Below are 23,540 nucleotides of genomic sequence, written 5' to 3'. Positions count from 1 at the left end.
GCATTATGCCTGCTGTAATAACCAATATATTGACCATATATTGCTCAGTATATCATGACCTTAATATTTGGTGATGAAATATATATGGCCCTTCGTGTTTACATAAAAATGAATGTCAGCAACATTTTAGCTGACTGCAAATAGGCACACATTTACAAATAATGCTAAAGGGAAATTTTTGTAAATAGGCTTATTTTTAACCCACTTTTTGAGTGAAGTTTGAATGGAGTTTTACCATTTTTTAATCCATTTAGCTGATCTCAGGGTCTGGCAGGAGCACTTTTTGTTTAGCTTATAGCATTAATCACCTGAAAATATTCCTCAGCTAGCTAACTGAAGATAACTGTAGGTAAAAGCGCTGCATAATATCATTGCGTCTAATGCAGCCATGTTCCCTGATTATTACGGTAGATTGAGATTGTAGATGTCCTAGAAAAAGGCAACAATTACACAATTTCTGTTGGTCTTAGTATGCAAAATTACTACAGAAGAGTAAACTCTTTTTTTGAATTTCTTTGGAGCGAGATGCTAATGGTCTAATTCGATTCAATGATTTATGCTAAGCTAAGCAAAAAGTGCCTCAGCCAGACACAGAGATCAGCTGAATAAATTAAAAAATGGTAAAACTCAAATGTTTAACACTAGGTGAGCTGTAAAATTAGCATATTCCCCAAAAAAGTGGAGCGTTCCTTAAAAGCCATTTTATAAGGACATTTACATTCTACATCTCTGGTGTCAAAGTTCATAGGTTTTGTCCATTGAAAGTGTTTATGCCTGTCTGCTTTATCATGTTGTTTTATAATTAGCGGATCAAAACAGTGTTAAAATGACAATACTATCACTTCTTGCAATCATTTCTGACAATATATTGCACAGCAATTAATATTTGACAGGCCTACACACAAATTCTCATGTTTGCTTGTTTTTTCTCATGCTGATCTGTACCCTGACAATTTAAGCAATGTTTCATTGTTTTATTTTCGTTCACTGTTGACTGGTTGTGTATTCAACACTTTGTGTCTGTATAATCACCTGGTGTTATCAGAGTCAATGGTGTGAAACAGCTTTTCCAGCTCCTCTTCGTTCAAAGTCCCATCAGAGAAGAATGCCTGGAACTCATCAAGGGAAAGCTTTCCATCATCTGCAGGGAGAAACAAAGGAGATTTCAGCGGCACGACCTCATTTTTATCACACCAGAGAGGATTGTGTAGCAGCATCAAGGCTATTCCTGTAACTACATCTTAACAGGTACAACAGGCTGCCATCAGTCACAGCATCACCTGTACAATCAGCATCACCTGTAAACCAGGAAGGAAGGAAGGAAGGAAGGAAGGAAGGAAGGAAGGAAGGAAGGAAGGAAGGAAGGAAGGAAGGAAGGAAGGAAGGAAGGAAGGAAGGAAGGAAGGAAGGAAGGAAGGAAGGAAGGAAGGAAGGAAGGAAGGAAGGAAGGAAGGAAGGAAAGAAAGAAAGAAAGAAAGAAAGAAAGAAAGAAAGAAAGAAAGAAAGAAAGAAAGAAAGAAAGAAAGAAAGAAAGAAAGAAAGCATTCTTTCTAATAAAATATACAAAAATCTTTCTGGATTCATTTATAATTCTTAACCTTCTTCCTAATGACTGGATTATTTTTAATGAGGAAATGAGAGCCCATATTTAGTAAATTAAGTAATTAATACAATTCATGCCCCATATGGAAGCATAAAATTAGCACAATTCATTTTAAAACGTTTGTACATGTTATACACATCAGTTCATTTTGAATATTACATTTTCCATTTAATTTAGCAACTTATAAAATGTTAAAATGAGCATGTAATTTACATATTAAAACTACACTACCTGACAAAAGTCTTGTCGCCTATCCAAGTTTTAGGAACAACAAATAATAACTTGACTTCTAGTTGATCATTTGGTATCAGAAGTGGCTTATATGAAAGGCAAAGGCCTCTAGATTAAGCTTATTTTACCTAAATAAAATATAATCATTCCTTGATTTTTTACATTTAATTAGGACAGTAAGGTCTGACTGTGCTTAGAAAAAAAAGTCTTATCACTTAACAGAAATAATGTACAGTATAGAATATAAAGTCATGGTCCAGTGGAAAAATAATTAATATTGTGTATGACTCCCATGATCTTGGGGTCTGCATCCATACATCTCTGCAATGACTCAAATAACTTATTAATAAAGTCATCTGGAACAACAAAGAAAGCATTCTTGCAGGACTCCCAGAGTTCATCAAGATTATTTGGATTCATCTTCAATGCCTCCAACTTCATTTTACCCCAGACATGCTCAATAATGTTCATGTCTGGGGACTGGGCTGGCCAATGCTGAAGCACCTTGACCTTCTTTGCTTTCAGGAACTTTGATGTGAAGGCTGAAGTATGAGGAGCGCTATCCTGCTTAAGAATTTGCCCTCTCCTGTGGCTTGTAATGTAATGGGCAGCACAAATGTCTTGATACCTCAGGCTGTTGAGGTTGCCATCCACTATGCAGATCTCTTGCACGCCTCCATACTGAATTTTTCCTTCACCAAACTTTACTGATTTCTGTGAGAATCTTGGGTCCATGCTGGTTCCAATAGGTCTTCTGCAGTATTTGTAATGATTGGGATGCAGTTCAACAGATAATTCATCAGGAAAATCTACCTTCTGCCACTTTTCCAAATGATCAACTAGAAGTTAATTTATTATTTGTTGTTCTTACAATCTTAGTTTACCAGAACTGACACATTGTGCACAATTTGACACATAATTACTAAGTCTTTTTAAATCTCAGTCCATTTCTTATTTAGGAACTTGCGTAAACACAACACTTTTAGAAATCTGGTTGGTCAAAAGTGTGTTATGTACAGTATGGCTGCACTTATTGTTACTAAGCTGAATTTTTTGCATCAATACTCCAGTTGTGTCACGTGATCCTTTAGAAATCATTTGAATCATTTTATTCGTATTAACCCTTTAATAATATACTATCCCTGATCATAATTTTCCTATTTAACTGATGAATTTGAGTCAATGTCTTGCTTACTATAGTAATACTTTCTTAACTTACTGAAGAGTGCTTATATATGAATGTACTGTATGTATGTGTGGATGTTTTTGAATATCTTTCATGTTTCATTTTTCATCACCAGTGGAGACAGATAAGTTCACTGATTCTCTGTGGGGAAGGGTCGAGAAAAGGTTGGTCTAGTAAGTAGCACAGGGGGGGATGGAGAAGGGGATGGGGGTGTTACAAATACCAGTCTCAGATGCAGTCAACGCTGGGAGAAATGAAATATTCATCACCCTGGATTTGTCCTTGAAGTTAGACCTGTGTTTATTGGACAAACTGAAGCCCGAAATACAATATGAAAGTAAGTGCAGACAATCACCGGCTCCAAAGAAACTATTGGATTGAGTCTCTATATCCAAAAAGCCTTTACTGGAAATGAGAAGCACTCCTGACTTGTCAGTGCAGTTCTGTATCTACACCTCCATTACACTGCCATGTATTTTTACATGACCTTTAGCCATTCTGCTTTTAATAGAAGCACACAATATACTGTTAAGGGAAAAAAATGTTTCTCTGGATTTAACAGATTTTTATGTTTGGGTCTGAGTAAAAATGTTAATACTTGTTTTATTAAATAAAGGTTTCATACATTTGGTTTTGCAAATTATAAAATATTGTCATTGTCATTTTTTTTTTTCTTCTTTTTTAAGAAAATGACAATTGGTCAAAATACCAAAAGTCATTTATTATTATTGAAAATCCAACTTTTTTGGTAGTAGTTTGGTAATACATGCTTCAGTGAATCAAATTTATGAATGTATTTAAATTACACCTCATTTATTAATAAAAGTATACATTTTTAGTGTTTTGAGGGATATTTAGTGACTATTTTAGAGGTTACTGTCGGTCAAACTATACAAATTATGTGTCTATTTTTTTCTTTTTTTAGACTACGAGTAGATATAAACACATATTTTACAAGAAATGTAAAAATTGAAGATGTCTATCAGTGCTCTAGAACTGCCAGTTTCAGACTGTTGATATTTTTCAGATATGATATTTTTCCTAGCATTGATTGTCGTGATTATGCATTCACAATGGTATGAACCGTTATGGAGGGATCAAATGTATATTTATAGTATACATTTTTAATTATTAATATTTAGGATATAAATCAGAGATCAGAGAAAGCTATTTCTTACTATTAAACGGCTGACCCCCTCACACCTTCAGGGGGGATCAAGCGCTAATTAGGGGATTCAATCCCCCCTCCCCAACACCCCAACCCTCCTGTAATCTGCACCCTGATCAAAACATCGGTATTCTGTTGTCTAAAAATAAACATAAAAAAAAATTATATATATATATATATATATACTGTATATATATATATATATATATATATATATATATATATATATATATATATATATATATATATATATATATATATATATATATATATATATATATATATATAGTTATTTTAATCTGCAGCATTTTAATGTCATTAAATGTCATTAGAAAGCCCATTTTACTCAGACACAACTTTAAATGTGACCATTTGGTTTTATGCACCAAATGTAAATTTCTTTGATAACGTATAGTTACAAAATCATTACAATATTAAGTAAAGATTGTTTCTTGAAGATATTTTGTACATTTTCTATTGTGAATATATGAAAACTTAATACTGTGCATTGCTAGACAATTAATTTAGACAAATTTAAGAATTAAGATTTTTTTTTATTCTTCTCAATTGACTCCAGATTTTCAAATATTTTTATCTTAGGCAAAAATTATTACCCTAGCAAAGTATGCATCATTGGAAAGCAGAGATACTGGGGATTGACTTTTTCCATAGCTGTACGTACCTGTGTGCTTTTCTGTCTCTAACATTACAATGTTCTCATCCTTTCTCCATCACCATAAAATGTCTCATGGTTAGAAAGTGAAGGCAGAAGGGAAGCAAATTCAAAAGCAATTTTTTCAGAAGCACATCTCTTATATGGAGTGTTTTTCTCTGTCTTTCCCCATCTCTATGCAAGAGCACGGGGAACCCAGCCCATAATTAGGCAGTGACCCACTTTTCTTCTCTTTTGCTCTGGAAGGAGTGCTTGCTCAGGAAGCAGACATTTACTTCCCCAGTTTCCACGTTCAGCATTGTGCTCTGGTGACGGCTGATGTGTAACAGAAACATTACCTCCGTAATACATCCTAATGAGTCAATAAACCTCTCCGCACCAGCTTGGCATGACAAATTAATCTTATACAACCATTATTTTATGTTGCTGATCACTGTTTGGAGGATGCTGGTTGGAAAAAAAATGATATTTTTTACAGTATCTTCTTGCAGAACTGTGTAAGAAATGAACTGTCCCGCTGAGCAATTACCTGCAAATTGCTGGCCTCACCTAAACTGCATGTGAGCTGCTGTAATGCTGCTTGATGGACAGAAATAGTTTATCTTTCTAGATAATGTGAATGGCCTTTCAGTGGGACTTAAAAGTCTCATCTGATATCGTAAGTGTGTCTTGACAGTGGCAGCATTTCATATTCTCAGATCTAAAGATTAAAACCTATGCTACACTTTACGCTATCTACACTCACTGGCCACTATTTTAAGTACATCTGTCCAGCTGCTCGTTAATGCAAATTTCTAATTAGCCAATCACATGGCAGCAACTCAATGTAGGCATGTAGACATGATCAAGACAATCTGCTGCAGTTCAAACTGAGCATCAGAATGGGGAAGAAAGGTGATTTAAGTGACTTTGAAGGTGGCATGCTTGTTGGTGCCAGACGGGTTGGTCTGAGTATTTCAGAAACTGCTGATCTACTGGGATTTTCACGCACAACCATCTCTAGGGTTTGCAGAGAATGGTCAGAAAAAAGAGAAAATATCCAGTGAGTGGCAGTTCTGGGCGCAAATGCCTTGTTGATGCCAGAGGTCAGAGGAGAATGGCCAGACTCATTCGAGCAGATAGAAAGGCAACAGTAACTCAAATAACCACTCATTACAACCGAGGTATGCAAGAGCATCTCTGAACGCACAACACGTCCAACCTTGAGGGAGATGGGCTACAGCAGCAGAAGACCACTGCTGCACATCACTATACTCAAATGGCCTCCACAGTCACCAGATCTCAATCTAATAGAGCATCTTTGGAATGGGATGGAACAGAAGATTCTGCAGCAACTGTGTGATACTATCGCGTCAATATGGACCTCAATCTCTGAGGAATATTTCCAGTACATTGTTGAATCTATGCCACGAAGGACTAAGGCAGTTCTGAAGGCAAAGGTATGTCTAACCAGGTACTAATAAGGTGTACATATTAAACTGGCCGGTATGTGTATATTGTACATATACTTGAGCAGTAGCAAAAAAATATATATATTTTAAAAATCTGAGATTTTCTAAATGCATCGCTGCTGTCTTTCGATTCTGAGCTTAGCTTTTAACAGCAGATGACACTGTATGCAAATGTTTGATAAAGAACGTAGAAAAATAAATATTAATGAAAATAAAAAAAATAAAAAATACATGAAATGTTGCTAAATATATTGTGAATTGTAAAAATTTTGCTTTCGAGCTTGTTACTTTCATGCCATGCTGTTCATGTTCATTCATGTTTCTGCCTGCATCCCCATGGTGTTGTGTAAGATTGTGGTGATCCAAATGAAGAAAACAAATTCCTGCAAATAATATTATTGTGACAGCACTAAATAAATAATAGTGGCGTTTTAATAATGACAGCTGTTTTATTCCATCCGTATGATATACACTGTCTGTCTAAAAAAAGTCACACTATTTTCATTTGTTTCATTGGAGTGTCTTTAGCTTTAATTACAGCAAGCAGTCACCATTGCATTGAATCGATATGCTTCTGCAGTGTCACAACATTTATTCCTGTCTAGAGTACCATTCGTTTTTTGCCAAGATCTTGTATTAATGTCGGAGAGTCGGACAGCTGTGCAAACTCTTCTCTGGAACATCCCAAAGATGCTCAATAGGGTTACGGTCTGGACTCTATGGTGGCCAATCCATGTGTCAAAATGATGTCTTATTCTCTCTAAATCTCTCTTTCACAGCTTGAGCATCATTAATCCTGATATTATCTTCTTGGAATATGCCCATGCCAACAGGAAAGCAAAAATTCACAGAAGGAATAACCTGATCATTCAGTATATTCAGATATTGAGTTGACCTCATTCTTTGGGCACATAATGTTGCTGAACCTAGACCTGACCAACTGCAGCATCCCCAGATCACAGCACTGTCCCCACAGGCTTACATGGTAGACACTAGGCATGATGGGTACATCACATCATCCACCTCGCTTCTCACCCTGATTCACCCATCACTCTGGAACAGAGTAAATCTGGACTCATCAGACTACATGAATTTCTTCCAATGCCACAGACTCCAATGTTTGTTCTCCCAACCAAACTGAAGCTATTTTTCCTGATTAGGCTCACTCGTAATTGATTTTAGCTGTGAGTTAAACTGTTGTTTTTTAATGATTTTGATTTCACCAGAAGTTTAGGTAATCTTGATCGTTAATTATTTATATTAATTAATAATATTAATTCCTTATATTTATATAGTGTTTTTCTGAACACTCAAAGTGCTTTACACATTTTTTTGGGGGGGCACTCGCCTCAGCCGCCACCAGTGTGCAGGATGACGCGACGGCAGCCATATTGTGCCAGACCGCACACCGCAAACCACACACCAGCTGATTGGTGGAGAAGAGACAGAGCGATGAAGGCAATTATGATATGGGGATGGTTGGGAGGCCATGATGGACAGAGGCCACTATGCAAATTTGGCCAGGATGCCAGGTTAAACCCCTACTCTTTTACGGAGGACATCCTGAGAATTTTTAGGACCACAGAGAGTCGGGACCACAGTTTAACATCTCATCCGAAAGACAACCCCATTTCTTCCTCAAAGACAACCACATTTCTTCCACAACGACGACCAAATTTCTTCCTAAAACATGATGATGGATGCCCACTATACATTCAGTTTTTATTAATGCATTGGAAAGTCTCTAATCCAATTTTAGCAGTTTCAGCTTTAGCTTAGGATGTATTTTCTGTAGATCTTGTCTTTGCTTGCTGTATGCCAATAATTTTACCTCTCTGAAAATAGATTAGCATCTTTTCATGACCACAGGATGTGTCTTCTGACATGTTTGTTTAAAAAAAACTCTGAAACATAGCCTACCATTTAATAATTATTACAGGAAAGATTCTGACCCATTTTTCTTTCATTTTCTTTTCAGCTTAGTCCCTTTATTAATCAGGAATCGCCACAGTGCAATGAACCACCAACTTATCCAGCATATGTTTTACACAACGGATGCCCTTCTAGCCACAACCCATCACTGGGAAGCACCCATACACTCTTGCATTCACACACATACACTACGGCCAATTTAGCTTTTTTAATTCATCTATATAGCACATGTCTTTGGACTGTTGGGGGAAAACAGAGCACCCGGAGGAAACCCACGCGAACATGGGGAGAACATGCAAACTCCACACAGAAATGCCAACTGATCCAGCTGTGACTCAAACTAGCAACCTTCTTGCTATGAGGCGATCATGCTACCCACTGCACCACCATGATGCCCGGTTCTGACCTATTTGCATTGTTAAATCAATTTTTTTTAAACAGGCAGTGTATATTGTCATATTGCACAGTCCTAGCTCTCTCTTACTCCATTGTAAAAAGATGGATTATACTTCTAGTAATGACCCTGTAATGTTCTCTCTCTTCATCTTTCTTCTGTAGCCATTATAATCTCCAGAGATGTAGACTTTGGCACATAAACCAGTCCAGCTGATGTGAATATGTAGATAAGACAAGCATACTGTAAGATTAGCATGTAGACTACTGCAGTGCTGCTTGATAGACAGAAACAGTTTCCCATTTATATATCACAAATAGTCTTTCATCCGGATGTTTTTCAGCAGAGTGCAAAGCTTAATTTGCTGATGAGAAAAAGCAAACAGGCAACATAAATGTTCCTGTGTCCTGAGAGCTGTGCAAGGGGTTTTGTGAGGTGGAAGTGGACCAAGAGGTGAAGTTTAGTTAATGTGTAGGAAGAGTCTGCAGGGACTGGACACTGTCACAGACCCCGCTACTTCCTATGAAAGGGAGGCAATTAGCACTTTTCAGAAGCCGTGGCCCAGCACATCTTAGCACCTCCTTTCAAACACGTCTCTTCCCATCTCTCAGCTCTCACAACTCGCACTGCATTTCGGGGAGAACTGGGGTACATGTTGCTATGGCAACCAAAAGAACAGGAGCAGCCTTTTGGGATCTGAGATGTCTTAATCGTAAATACGCTCGCTCTCATTTTCCTCTCTTTCATTCTACTTTTGCCATTCCCTTGTCTGTCCTCTCATATATATTCAGCTCTTGATCCACAACAGGGGCATTTGGTTTAATTTTGGAAAAGGTAAATAAAGGAAATACTATAATTACAGCCAATGACATTAATAATAATAATAATAATAATAATAATAATAATAATAATAATAATAATAATAATAATAATAATAATAATAATAATAATAATAATAATAATAATAATAATAATGTTACTGACTACGTTTAGATGGACATAAGTAATCAAATTATTTGCCTTAATCAGAATAAGACAATAATATGATACAGCACATGATTTGATTAATGCCATTGCGTCAGCAGGCTATCCACATTTCCTCCGGAGTTTTATGTCGTTTCAGGTGTTTCATTTTTAACTTTAACTGCAGTTCGGCAGTTTCACTTTCATTCCGGGACATTTCATGCATGCCCCTTGTGCAAAACATAGTATGCAGAGTATGAACTGCTGGAGGAGTGTTGTTTTAATGGGATTTGATACCACACAATGTATAGGAAAAACCTCTGCATTTCGCAATGCAGTTGTCTTGGTCCTTCACTGACTTGAAGGTGCAGAGAATAGTGTCAAAGGCCCCATTTACACTGCCAGTCAAATGTGACCCAATTCCGATTTTTTTGCTCATATGTGACACAGATTGGATCAGTTATATGACCATGTAAACACACACACAAAAAAAAGAAAAACGCATGCATTTGGATATTCAGAGATCAGTTTCACTCCTTTTTCATTTTAAGGGCTAATTTCCTTTACAAATATTCAATTCAATTCACCTTTATTTTCTATAGCGCTTTTACAATGTAGATTGTGTCAAAGCAGCTTCACATAAAAGGTCATAGTAAATTGGAACAGTGTAGTTCAGTTTTCAGTGTTTAAGTTCAGTTCAGTTTAGTTTAGCTCAGTTCAGTGTGGTTTAAAAATCACTACTGAGAGTCCAAACACTGAAGAGCAAATCCAACGATGCACAGCTCTACATATTATTGAGAATATGCCATAATCTATTCTAAAACATAAATCCACATAGCTAACACGTATTTTAATCTCATATATAAATCGTTAGGCTAATGGTTTTAATTTACAGTAGGCTATGTATTAAGAAAAGAAAAAAAAAATCCTACTTAATAATAATAATAGTTTATGATAATGATGATAATTATTATTATTAATTTATTATTTGTTATTATTATTATTATTATTATTATTAAGCAGGACATTGTTTATTTTTTTAAAGTCTACTTTTACTGTTTGGCACATTCAAATTACTGCAGAAATGTTCTAACCAACAGGCCCGTGTTATATAGGCCTACAGTACAGATACATTCCTAATAAATAACCTACTATAAAGCATTAACGTATGCTATATATTTTTGTTTTCACAAGCTTTGGAGACGCAAGGTAAATTCAGCTTTTAAATAATAGGTAATCTATAGCCTTTGTCATGAGCCACGGCTGCGTTCAAAATGACATAAATGTTTTCAAAGTGGACTGTTCTAAATTAATAGGACATAGAGGGATGAGTGGGAATAGAACACAGCCAGGAACTATGCAAGGTGTAATTGCAAGCGTACAAGTTTGCTACGCAATTTGCGAATGTTTGTTGGAACTACGGATTTGGGAAATGTCAAATCAACAAACTATGTTTGTAACGACAGAACTTGCGACCTTAGTTGGCTAACGATGATTTTCGGAAACACACCCCTGGATGGCCTGCACAAGTAAAGCCTATGTATGGAAAGCACTAGAGTGGTTAGTTTATTTGATGTACTAAATTGAATGATATTTTTCCTTTTTTTATTGTAATAGAAGGATTAGTCATTTTTATACATATTTAGGAATTTTTCTGTTTTTGTTTTACTATTTTTGTTTTACCTTTTAGTTTTGTATTTTTGTATTTTATACATTTACGTGTAGGTAATATGTTTAAGCCTCATTGGATGTTTGCATTAATACATTTTTGCACATATTAAAAATAATTACCAGGTTATTTCATTAGGTTTTAAGACTATTCTGAAAGATTAAAAAAATCTTTTGAGGTAACTTCTGGAAAGCTTTACCTCAAACTCTGATCTACACTCATTTCAATTCACCTTGTAGAATAAAAGTGTTGCTTTTTATTGCCCTGTGCTCATTTTGTCATTGCAATTCTGCCCGTGGTTACAAACAACCTCAGCATGAATAAAAAACATGTCCTTTCTGCATCAGACACACCATATATACAATTACCCTCTTCCCAAACAGCAACAATACTAGAGAACTTTGGGATGCTGATGCATAAGTCCAAAGACCGTATAAACCTGAACCGCCCAAGCTCCAGCTTGATTGCCAAAGCAGTAATAAACTCAAAAGTTAAACTGAAATGAAAGTCGCACTCTCCCCGGCCTGTGCCAAAGACACCACTCTGAGACTAATGATGGATGAACAGTAAAAGAGCCTTTCACAGGCCTGTCAGCTTCTCTCGCTCTGCGACATCGATCAGCACTGAAAACTCGAGCCCTACCTGCCTGTCTCACTGTAGGCCTGTCTGTCAAAGCATCATTTAATCTATCAGCCTTTAGATTGCCTGTCTGTCTGCCTTTCTGTGCAGGACACCAAATATAGTATCTTTGTAGTCCGTTGGGTTGTGATTCCGCCATATGTCCGATTGGTGTGATGAAAGCATGAGCGGATCAATCAGCAACACATGCTAAACGTTAGCCCAACTCATCCACCCACTTCCATATGTCTCCTCTCCAGGTTTGCTAACAGAGTAACTACACAGAGAGCCAAATTAGAAATAGGTGTTACTGAGACTGTACTACATGCTCAAGCTCTTGGCCAGTATCTGACTGGTTTTTGCTCGGAGAGAAGAAGAAAAAACAATCCCACAAGAGCAGAATGTAAAATCTGCCATTACAATATGTGCGATGTTCAAATAGATCAGCTGCATTCCAATTCACAGGATTCCAATGCAGCGTGTTCATTGTGCACTAGTCTCTAAACACAGGATGAAACTGGCCCGTTTCATGTTACTATTTTACATATTGTCAAAAAAATTAGTCGATTCTTACAAATCAAGATGTTTCCTTTAATACGAAAACATACTATTTTAAAAAAGAGACCATTGGTGAGTAAAACTCTAACTCTCAGTTGGTCTGTAAACTTTTTTAACTCTTACAACATTTGAGAACACAATGGCATTCAGCTTTGTTATCAGTTTGCAAAGACTGTGTTACAGATATACAAATATGTATTCTGACATGCTTTCATTTTAAGCAGCTCACATATTCAGTTGACAGTTTTAATGTAGTTTTCTTGTTGATTAGGTCTCTAATAGTTTCCCAAGTGTTTCTAGTTCAACAAATACCTCTTGTGTTTCCTCTGTTCCTTGTCAGGTCTTGTTCCAGTGTTGGCTGTTTTGTCTGTTTATTCCTACTGCTTTTTAAGATTGCTTTGACTTTTGTCTAATAAACTAGCAAATTCTTGCTCTTCCTCTTTTCTTACTAGCAAGATTTCAGAATACTTGACCTTAGGGCTGGGTGATTAATCGAAAAGTAATCAAAATTGACATCCAGAACCAATAATCAATCAAATTTTTCCAGGTCAATTTTTTATTACTTTTCCTACCAAGTTATGTGTCACATGATCCACCTGAACTGAAAAATGTTCAGCACTTTGCAGAGAGATCTGATTTCTATGGCATTATTTCAATTATTAAAAATGTCGTAAGTGCAGTATTACAAGTTGAGAGCCCATTCATGTAATACAAGTGTGTGAATCTCTTTGCTCATGCGCAGATTTCCTCTGTTCGTGCACAAAACTTATTGCACACTATCAAATATATATATATATATATAGGTTTTAGGCAATGTGTGTTTTAATTGCAGTTGTTCAACGTTGATGTTCAATACAGTAAATAATTATAGCTAGTGTGTCTTTCAATTATTTTAAAGTCAAGTAATCTCACTTAGTATGTGAGCATATTTACTGTACAAAACTTGTTAGTGAACTATAAGGGAAAACCAAAATAAATAAATAAAATAAAGGTTCATTAATTGTAATCATGGTAAAATGTTCAATTAATCAAGATTTTAAGTTTAGGCCAAATCACCCAACCCTACTTGATCTCAATGAATTCAATAGTTCCATCAAGGAGCTCACAGCATACTGTAGAGTTTATTTTACCCCACTTGTGGACTCTGGGAAGTATTACTGGGAAAGTTGTTTGAAAAATTCAGACACACACTAATCACACTAAATTCACTGGATTAATTGTGTCAACTACAGCAGTCCGTACAACAGTTGATTATTTCAAAATATCCAAACATGTTAAACTTATGTCATATGTCAAAACATTTACATTTATTGATTTAACAATAAACTTTTATCCAAAGCGACTTAAAAGTGAGAATAAGGTTTGACAAGCCCACTCACCTGTGTGGAACACACTCGGAATTGCACAATATTTCCAGAAACATGGAGTGTTGATAAGAAAGTGTCTGGTGCATATGGAGAAGAGAGGGTGTGTACTACAGGTGGTTTGTCAAGCCCACTCACCTGCGTGGACCACACTCGGAATTGCACAATATTTCCAGAAACATGGAGTGTTGATAAGAAAGTGTCTGGTGCATATGGAGAAGAGAAGGTATGTACTACAGGTGGTTTGTCAAGCCCACTCACCTGCGTGGACCACACTTAGAATTGCAAAATATTTCCAGAAACATGGAGTGTTGATAAGAAAATGTCTCGTGTCCATATGGAGAAGAGAGGGTATGTACAACAGGTGATTTGTCAAGCCCACTCACCTGCGTGGAACACACTTACAATTCCACAATATTTCCAGAAACATGGAGTGTTGATAAGAAAGTGTCTGGTGCATATGGAGAAGAGAGGGTGTGTATAAAAGGTGGTTTGTCAAACCCACTCACCTGTGTGAAGCACAATCAGAATGCCACAATATTTCCAGAAACATGGAGAGTTGATAAGAAAGTGTCTGGTGCATATGGAGAAGAGAGGGTGTGTATAAAAGGTGGTTTGTCAAACCCACTCACCTGTGTGAAGCACAATCAGAATGCCACAATATTTCCAGAAACATGGAGAGTTGATAAGAAAGTGTCTGGTGCATATGGTGCACAATGTTCAAAAACCCATTAAACAACTTTAGTAGCATATTTTTTTTAAACGATAACTAAGAAATTAGTATCTGAAATCTCTGTGCTCCCTGCTGGAGCTGCAAATAAACACTTTGTGCTCTTTGTTTCAGCTCCACTGAGGTCTCAAGCTCTGCATTAGTGGTCTTCAGCTCCATCAGCACCACCTTGGTGGCCTTCGGCTGCTCTCTGGTATCTGTTAAGTGTTTTCATATTGTACATCTTGTTTTTCCGTTATTTGGACTTGACAGTTTAATAAAATGTACTTATTTGGGAAATTACACGATTGCTCAAAACAAACTCAGTTCAATTGCTCTTTTAAATATCATGGAAACAATTATGGATCAATGGTTAAACTCCTTGTTGTGAAAGTAGCAGCTACTACGCCACACGTAATAGCTCTCCGCTCTCTCGGTCTCTGTGGAGACGATAAGGGATGGCTGCATGAGAACTGATCCAGAATCTGATTGAATAAGAGTGAATCCTAATCCCCGGCACCACTGACAGAATCAATTAATGCTTCATCTAACAAATTTGATTCAATCACAGTTCATTCAAATGAGTCATTAACCTCAGCTGCCTGAGTGGGCATTTCACATGGAAATCCTATTAGTGTGACCCAGCCACCAGAAAAGTGCATTAGCACAGGGAAGCTAGGGCTACAAATCTACAAATCTCGAAAGCAATGCTCTCAGAAGTACTGTAGCTCTGCACCAACCTAATGACCTTCTCGTGAAAAGCAGACATGGAGAAAGTAATACATTTTTTGCTGAGAAATGAGTCTCAGTCTCAAGAGGTTTGCCCACAGACCACCCACAGTTCGTTCACTGACTGATGTTCACTGCAGCAAACTAAAAACGGGCAGTTCCATACTGAGATGAATGATTTATACAAGAAAATTCAAGTAAAACCTGGAAATTGTCTAGTGAAAAAGAAATATGGGTAGGGATATATTCTCATGACAATATTTACAATATTGTGCATGCTGTACCACAAACCAATGGAACTGCTGTGTAATTATTGCTGGTTTTCAGATATCCACCCCTAAAAGGAGCTCAGACTGATCTCTATTTGTCTATTGTAGATATTGGTGTGGATTTGACCAAACTTTTAAAAAATTTAAAATAATGACAAATAATTTTATCGAAATGTGTCTTGTCACAATCATAGACTGTAAAAGATATGGACGTAGTATCCGTGACGTCACCCATAGGTTTCTGAAGAGCGCAAATGAAGCTACAAGTGGGCATGGCCAACCATTGCCATTTAGTTCGCGCTTCATCCCACCGACAAAAACAAGGGCAAAGAGGTGAAGCGTCAGTGAAGCTACAGATGCCTGCTAGCATTTTGGTTAGACAAGATTTTCTTTGGGAGAAATGCTTAATACTTCATTACCTGCGACTCGTTTGTGTTCCCCATGTGCTTGGTTGTGTACTATATCAATAAAGTGTTTAATCTTTTTTAAAAACACTGTTGTAATACTTAGAGCAGCATTGTTTATGGCGTTTTTCTACAGGAGGAAGATGATAATAATTCCCAAATACCACAATACAGCACAATTAAGTGCACACGGCATGCCATGTTATCTGATAATTGTAGGAAATTATTCCAAAAGACAACTGACTGTGTAAAGCTACATAAAAAAACAAAGATACGATGTATACACAGAGTTCAGGGGCTAGTCAGCTAAGGTGACGTGACACGACCAGCAAGACCTAGCTGTCACTCAAGTGACCACGCCCTTAATTATGCAGACTTAATAAAACTTAATAAAAATGAAACTGATGAGTTATAAAAAAAAATTCACCACCCTCACAGTTGTCATGAAGGGTAATATTAGCTATATGCACCAAAACCATCTTTTGCACCAGGTTGTAAACATGTATTTATCAGCTGTAAATTTGACCTCCTAGAGCCAGCCCCCAAAGGCGAGTCAATGAATTGCAGTTTCAGATACTTCCGTATTGGCTTCATGAGGGAAAGCGGGAGGTTGCCGCTTGATCACAATACAGATCCATTTCTAGTTAAAATTTAATTCCCAACATTTCTCAGCATTGTTGCTTAAAATGATTGCTGATTAATTTTAAATATGCTAAACTTACTAATGGTTGACAGATATTGATTTCTTGATGGACAATGCCAATATCTCAAATATCAGCCAACATAATGCCTATATGCAGGTATCTCATATGTAAGGGATAATCAACAACTTGTCATTGATTATCCAGCTTATTTCAGGGTTATTTTACAAGTTATAGACAAGACAAAACTAGTATTGCTCTTTTCAGCAAAATATTTGATTGATTGGAGTAAAAATGACAGTTATTTACTTCAGCTATGCCAATTTAGATGACAGATCTGCCCACTTTGAATCAGACATAAGCAGACAGAGAGAGAGAGAGATTGTGCGTGTGAGATACATTATATGAACATATCTAAAAATATGTTGTCTGCCTTTTGCTAAAATTTTTGAGCATATTGCAGAGGTGGTTGATCCTTATTGGCTCCCCATGGAAAGAATACTAATAACATACCTACACTTTTTCGTAGTTCATCAATGAAGCTTTAGGGGCCGATCACACCAAACAAGTTTTTTGAGCCTTTTTTGAATGATTTACTAACGTCCGCAAGTGTTTTAACCGATTGCTGTGGTTAAAACACTTGAATCATGCAACTGATTCAGTCGTTGCCTAGCGACATAAAAAGCGCACCACACTACTGTACATTTTTCTTGTCAACAAAAAGGCATTGTGGTGCGCTTCGATGTGATCTTAGAAGATTTTTTGCGCACAATTATAAAAGATCTCACCGTAAGATTTGTTCAAATTAAATAGTCATTTCTGAATGTAGACTAAACAGTATGCATTTAATAATAACCATTTAATTTCAGTAACCTCAGCTGCCTGAGATATCACTATGAGAAAATATTGCCTCAACAGAAAGCAAACTATATTTTGACCACACTAATGTATTTGTACAGTGTAAAGAAACGGCCTTACGAATTAACGATTGACCTTATGAGTCCATTGGACTTATACTATGTTAAACTGACTTAAAACACCTTGATACACTTATAAAATTAAATTAGAACATGATTAACTTAGTTTAATAAGTTATAATACACTAAAATATATGCTGTCATGACTAATTGATCATATATTTTTTTACAGTGTATTTTTAGGTGTGGTATTATAATCGCAGCATGAGCACTGAAGTGAATCAGTAATGCAATATTTATTTCTTAGTAGCTCCTAACCAAAACTATCAAGACACCAAGCTACAAACATGTACAAACCCTTAGTGAACATCTCTTGGTTACAATAAGCTCTCAACGCTGAAGAACAAACTCTATGCTGAAGTCTACCAAACACTTAAGTACTTCACTAAAGACAGTGAGATGAAAATATAATTTAGCTCCAATGGATTTTTCTAATAAGCTTTCTGGTCTCATATTTTACAAATGACAAACTCTTCAAATTGGAACTAGAGAGCCTGTTATAATTACAGCGAGCATCATTTTCCGCCTCTCAGACAAAAGGGCCAATTCAGAAGAGACCCACGTCTAAATAGAGCTAGTCTGAATATGAGTTTGAGTATGAGTGAGTGGATCTCTGGGCCAGTTGGAAATGGGTGGGGTTCTATTAGTACTGCACCATTCAAAGCAATGCCATCAGTCAAGGATGAAGAGTCTGCCAGGCAACTAATGTAAGTTCAGCCTGTTTTGTGGTCAATAAAGTCCCCGAATCCCATCTCTAATGCAATGCAGACTGCAGTATGATGAATATGCAGCTCAGTGCTGCAGTCGGCTAATTATTAGGAAAGAAGATTCATGACTATGTTTGCCTGAAGTGCTAAGGGACCGTTGAAATATGAAACAACTGGCTTAAAGCACAGCCCTAAAAAGTAACCACTGTAACAGGGGTTTTCCTGTTAAAATACATTAGCTGAAATTGATCTGCCTGCTAATACATGTCTAAAATAAAAAAATAAAAAAACAGGTTGGTGTTTTTCGAAGAATTGCAATGTTCCCTGTAGATTTAGATTTTATTTATAAACACAATTCATCATTTTTAGAAAGACATCTGCATTGCACCAATATGTCGCACTGGCAAACGTCCACTTGGTCTACAGAGTTTCGGTCTGGACATAAGCCATTTGGATTTTAAAAGTAGACACAGACCAGAATTCACTCTTCAATATTCAGCGTCAGCATAGAATTGGATTTAAAATCAGTAGGTGGTTTATCCATTCCATTGTGGAGATTTCATTGCACATGCAGAACATGCCTTTTTATGTATCCAGGATTGGGTTTTTGCTATAAAAGCTTCCTTGGTGGTTTAGGGATGAAACTTATCCGAGTACTTTTCTTCAAAGATCTATTATCTTTCGTGTTCTGTAAGAGTGGAAGGCATTGAAAAGAGAAGAAATTGCCTATTAAATTAGAGAAAAGGATCTCTCTACAAAAAGCGAGACTAGTGATTTACGGACACTCTCCACGTGAACTTCAAAATACTCTTATAATGTCTAAAATTAAACATCTTACGTCTGAATAATTATAGCTATTCCCACAAACAAGCTCACACTTTTACATTCATAAAATGTGAAAAGAGTTTAGGCAGAGAACTTTCTCTCTGCACTCCAAAAATCTGTTGTGTTAGCCGCTCAATTTACTTAATTAAAATGAGCTAATGCAACACAATTATTCAGCATTCTGTGACAACTTAATTTAATTGCACTCAATCCATTTAAATTAGTAAAATACAAGTTTACTCAATCCATTTTGCACTGAGACTACATGAATAATTTAGAGTGGAATTAACATAGCATTACTGAAAACTGGGCATGAAGACCTCATTTCCAACCTGCTTTGGCTCTGCATAGGGATAAAGACACGGTTCACCCAAAAATTATGATTTCTAATAGGTTCTTCTTTTTTCTGAACAAAAAAAGAAGATATTTAAAAACTCTTCTCAACATATGTGTTGTCTGTTCATTTAAAAAGAGTTGTGTGGACAAATTTCACAATTTAATTTTCTACATATCTTCTTTTTGTGTTCCACAGAAGAAAATTAGTCATCCAGATTTGGAATGGCATGAGGGTGGGTATGATGACAACTTTTGCAAATTGTGGTGTGGGATGTTGCTCAAACCAAAAAGCAATTACTTCGTAAATGCCAGTGGAGTGACCATCCTTCTCCCCCTCATGCTTTCCATCAAAACCATATTTTAAATAGGGTAAAAAGAAAAGTGACATTTAGTATGCAAATATATTCTGTTACTCACTTATCATTAAAGGGATAGTTCACAAAAAATGAACATTTATTCATTAGTTACTCACCCTCAAGTGGTTCAAAAACTTCATGAGTTTTATTTCTTCAGTTGAAGACTAAAGAAGATTTTTTAGGAGCGCTATAACCAAGTTATGGAAGTTAGCTTTCTTCAAAATAACTTCTTTAAAATTCGGTAGAAGACAGAAACTTATGAAGGTTTTAAACAATTGATGGGTGAGTAAATGTTTGTGAAAATGTTCAGTTTTGGGTAAACTATTCCTTTAACTAAGAGTTGTTTTCGTTATGCATTTATTTTATTGTGTCAATGCAGTTAGATTAAAATATACAATAAAACAAGTTACACATATGTGTAGTTTTCAAGGTTATTAAAAAATATTATTTTACATTTTTTTAATAATAATTCCAAGAGTGTTTTCGGAGGTTCAGTTTGGCTAAAATGAACTCTGATGTGATACTTCAGAAGTCCTGCCAACTCTATATAATATCTATAGCTACAAGACGTATATTTTTGCATGTCTTGAATTGATTGATGCTACTGAAACATTTAAAATATAAACATTATTATACTGAAAAAAAAACCTCAGCTAAACAAAAATCAGAAAATACTAAAAGAGATAAATTTTTTTAAACACCTTAAACCTACCCCTAGACCTAAACATAACCATTGTACAGTGAAAATGAAATTGATAATTTTATTAATAATGTAGCAATATATGCAATGTAAAGAGAACACGACAGACATGTGCAGTCACAATAATTTTAATTATTACTATATCATTTTTGGAATTTAAGTTGTTAATCGTTGGAAGCATAATCTTGGAATTATTTTACAAATATAATTTGAACTGCACATCATTAATTTATTTTTTTACATTTGTCATGTAAGTTCAGTCACAAAACATATGCGATTAAGCCTTTTTTTTTGGATCCCTAGTCTCAAATTACATGGACAAAGAGTAACGAACAACAAGAATGACTCTGCAAATATTCATTGTGTTGAAGAGATAATTGTAATTATATAATTATATACTAGGGCAACCCCTGACTAATAAACGGACTAAGCCGAAAAGAAAATGAATGAATGAATAAACGAATGTTACACAACAATGTTTTGAAGTACTAAAATCTTCACATTGTACCACAACCAAAAACTAAACCATAAGCACCTCACAAACAGTTTATCCACAAGCAGAGACCAGTGGTGGAAAGAGTACTGAAAAGTAAAAGTACCATTACTTGCCTAAAAATGCAGTGCAAGTAGAGTAAAAGTATCTGTTGTAAATATTGTAAAAAATGAGTAAAAAGTAGACCTTTTAAAAGTACTCAAGAGTAATGAGTAGTGAGTATTACGCTGTGAAAAGCTGATGCATTTACATATAATTTGTGGATGTGTGTAAAAGTAACATTCTGTAGTGCATCTACCTGTAGTTATTGCCGAGCAGGCACACAACAACATAAAAGGTTAATATTAGGTTGGATTTAGGTTGTGATGTCAGGTGACCAAAACTCAATGTCTAGAAAGCATCTAAGGACAATCTTATTTTGATGTTCAATAACAATGTCAAATGATGTTGATATTTGGTTGATTTTAGGTTGTGTTGGAAAGTGACCAAAATCCAATGTCAAGCCAATACTGACATTCATTCATCAGGTATGGCAACCAAAATCTAACATCTAATATGTCATATTGGTAACGTCCACACAACATCAAGCTGTAACATCATTAGACGTTGATATTTGGTTGATTTTTGATTAGACTTTGAACATTGACGTCGGCCTGAAGATGAGTTCTGACGTCAACCTGATTTTCATTTTCAAACTAAATGCAATGTCCCCATGACGTTGGTGTACAACGTCAATCTGACGTCATGTTGACGTCTTGTGCCTGTTGGGTGTTTAAGGCCATTTTGGTCATCATACAGTAACCATCCGTCATTTTCTCATCAGTGTCATGCATTTAAACAGTGGGTCATTGCGTGTGATGCTTCTAAACAGTTTGCTGCATTTATAAATCATCCATGTCTTGAGGTAGTTTATTATGATGCGATTTACCTTCTATGTGCGATTTGATTGGACAGGAATCACAGAACTAATATTTCTAATCCCCATAGACAAGAAAAAACTAAAAGCAGCACTAAAATACAGCACTAAAAATGTAATCAAGGGAAAGTAAAAGCACAAATTTTTATAACTACCTAGTAAATTACAACTTCTTTGAAGAACTGCTCAATTACAGTAATTTGAGTATTTGTAATTTGTTACTTTACACCACTGGCAGAGACGGACACTAATATAAAGAAGTTGCTCAACTACTAAACACCATCATGGTAACACACAAACAGTTAAAGTAATGCAATAAACATTACTTATTAAAAATTAAGACTTAACATTAACCTTATTCACACTACTCACTTGCAAGTTTCTTTGGATAACAGTATCTGCTAAATGATTAAATGTAAACTAAGGTACATAACTGATGAGAAAAAAACTAAAAAGACAGTAAAATAACAGTAATGTCAACAAAAAACCATAATATATCAAGAGAAGAGAGAAGAGAGAAGAGAAGAGAAGAGAAGAGAAGAGAAGAGAAGAGAAGAGAAGAAAAGAGAAGAGAAGAGAAGAGAAGAGAAGAGAAGAGAAGAGAAGAGAAGAGAAGAGAAGAGAAGAGAAGAGAAGAGAAGAGAAGAGAAGAGAAGGAGCTCATCTGAAATCCTCCCACCCCCACATTCTCCTGTGGCAATCAAGCAAGTCTGCTTTATTTCCACGGGGGATTGAACATTCTCAATTAATTTTCTCTCTTTTATGCTTCGAGGGACCTAAGACAAAAATCATCTGGCTTTGGGTGGGAGCTTAAAAAGAAAGTATTTGTCTTTTATTATATAGACATTTAACATAATTGAACACTTCTGGGTCAGATGACTTAAGGGCTCAGAGAACGCGTGAAAGTGATGAAGATGTGGATGTGACCCCATATTGGGTTTCCATTTGATTAAAGCCTTCAGGCATCTGAGGAAACAAGCTTAGGGAGATGATGATGGCACCATGGCAACATCAGGAGCCACAGGCCTAATGGGATACAGGGATCACAGTTTGCTGTAACCATGGGTAACTAGCGACAGAGAGAGGCTGAGATGGAAAAAGGCATTATATAGTAGAAACCATCCCTGCTGATTTCTGCTCAACATTCCTGGATTGTGGCTTTGATGCCCAGGCTGTCAAAAGTGACCAGATATACTGAATTCTCTTTAGTTTAAAAACACACACACAACAGTGGAAGCTACAAAAGAAGAGCTCAGCATAGAGTTACAGTGCTGCTCTTGACAAACCTCTTTTCAATTGCAGTTATTGACTTATTGGTTGATTTACAGAGAAAGTCGCAACCAGAGCATTAAATCTTGCTGTCGCCGTCCTGATGCACTGTGAGTTGTGGCTGTATCGCCACTGGCATAAGAAAACCATGTACTGACTTTAAGTACTTCATGAACTTGCTTGACTATGTTTGATTACAGTAATGGAGCCAAAAGTAGAAAGACTAAAAGGAGAAAACATTTACTCGCATTCTAATCCCATACACTTTTAATTTCCTTCTTTTTTACAACATTAAAAAGACAAAGAGGTACAGTATTAAAGGTGTTAAAGAATCGTTTAATCATCCTCCACTTGTTTCAAACCTTTTTTTTTCTCTCTTCTGTTTAACACAAAGAAAGG

General features: G+C 36.0%; 1 protein-coding gene across 2 annotated transcripts in view; it reads right to left on the bottom strand.

Annotated features, from left to right (window-relative positions):
• The window catches only part of necab2 (N-terminal EF-hand calcium binding protein 2), a 193,948-nt gene that overhangs the window by 118,428 nt on the left and 51,980 nt on the right, over positions 1-23,540 (bottom strand). For both annotated transcript variants that reach the window (XM_056478385.1, XM_056478386.1), the window contains exon 3: positions 1,033-1,141. In XM_056478385.1, the coding sequence (XP_056334360.1) occupies positions 1,033-1,141 (109 nt within the window). The remainder of the gene's footprint in view (positions 1-1,032; positions 1,142-23,540) is intronic.

Source organism: Danio aesculapii, chromosome 18, assembly GCF_903798145.1.
Source record: "Danio aesculapii chromosome 18, fDanAes4.1, whole genome shotgun sequence".
Taxonomy (NCBI): domain Eukaryota; kingdom Metazoa; phylum Chordata; class Actinopteri; order Cypriniformes; family Danionidae; genus Danio; species Danio aesculapii.
This window is presented reverse-complemented; position numbering and strand designations above follow the sequence as displayed.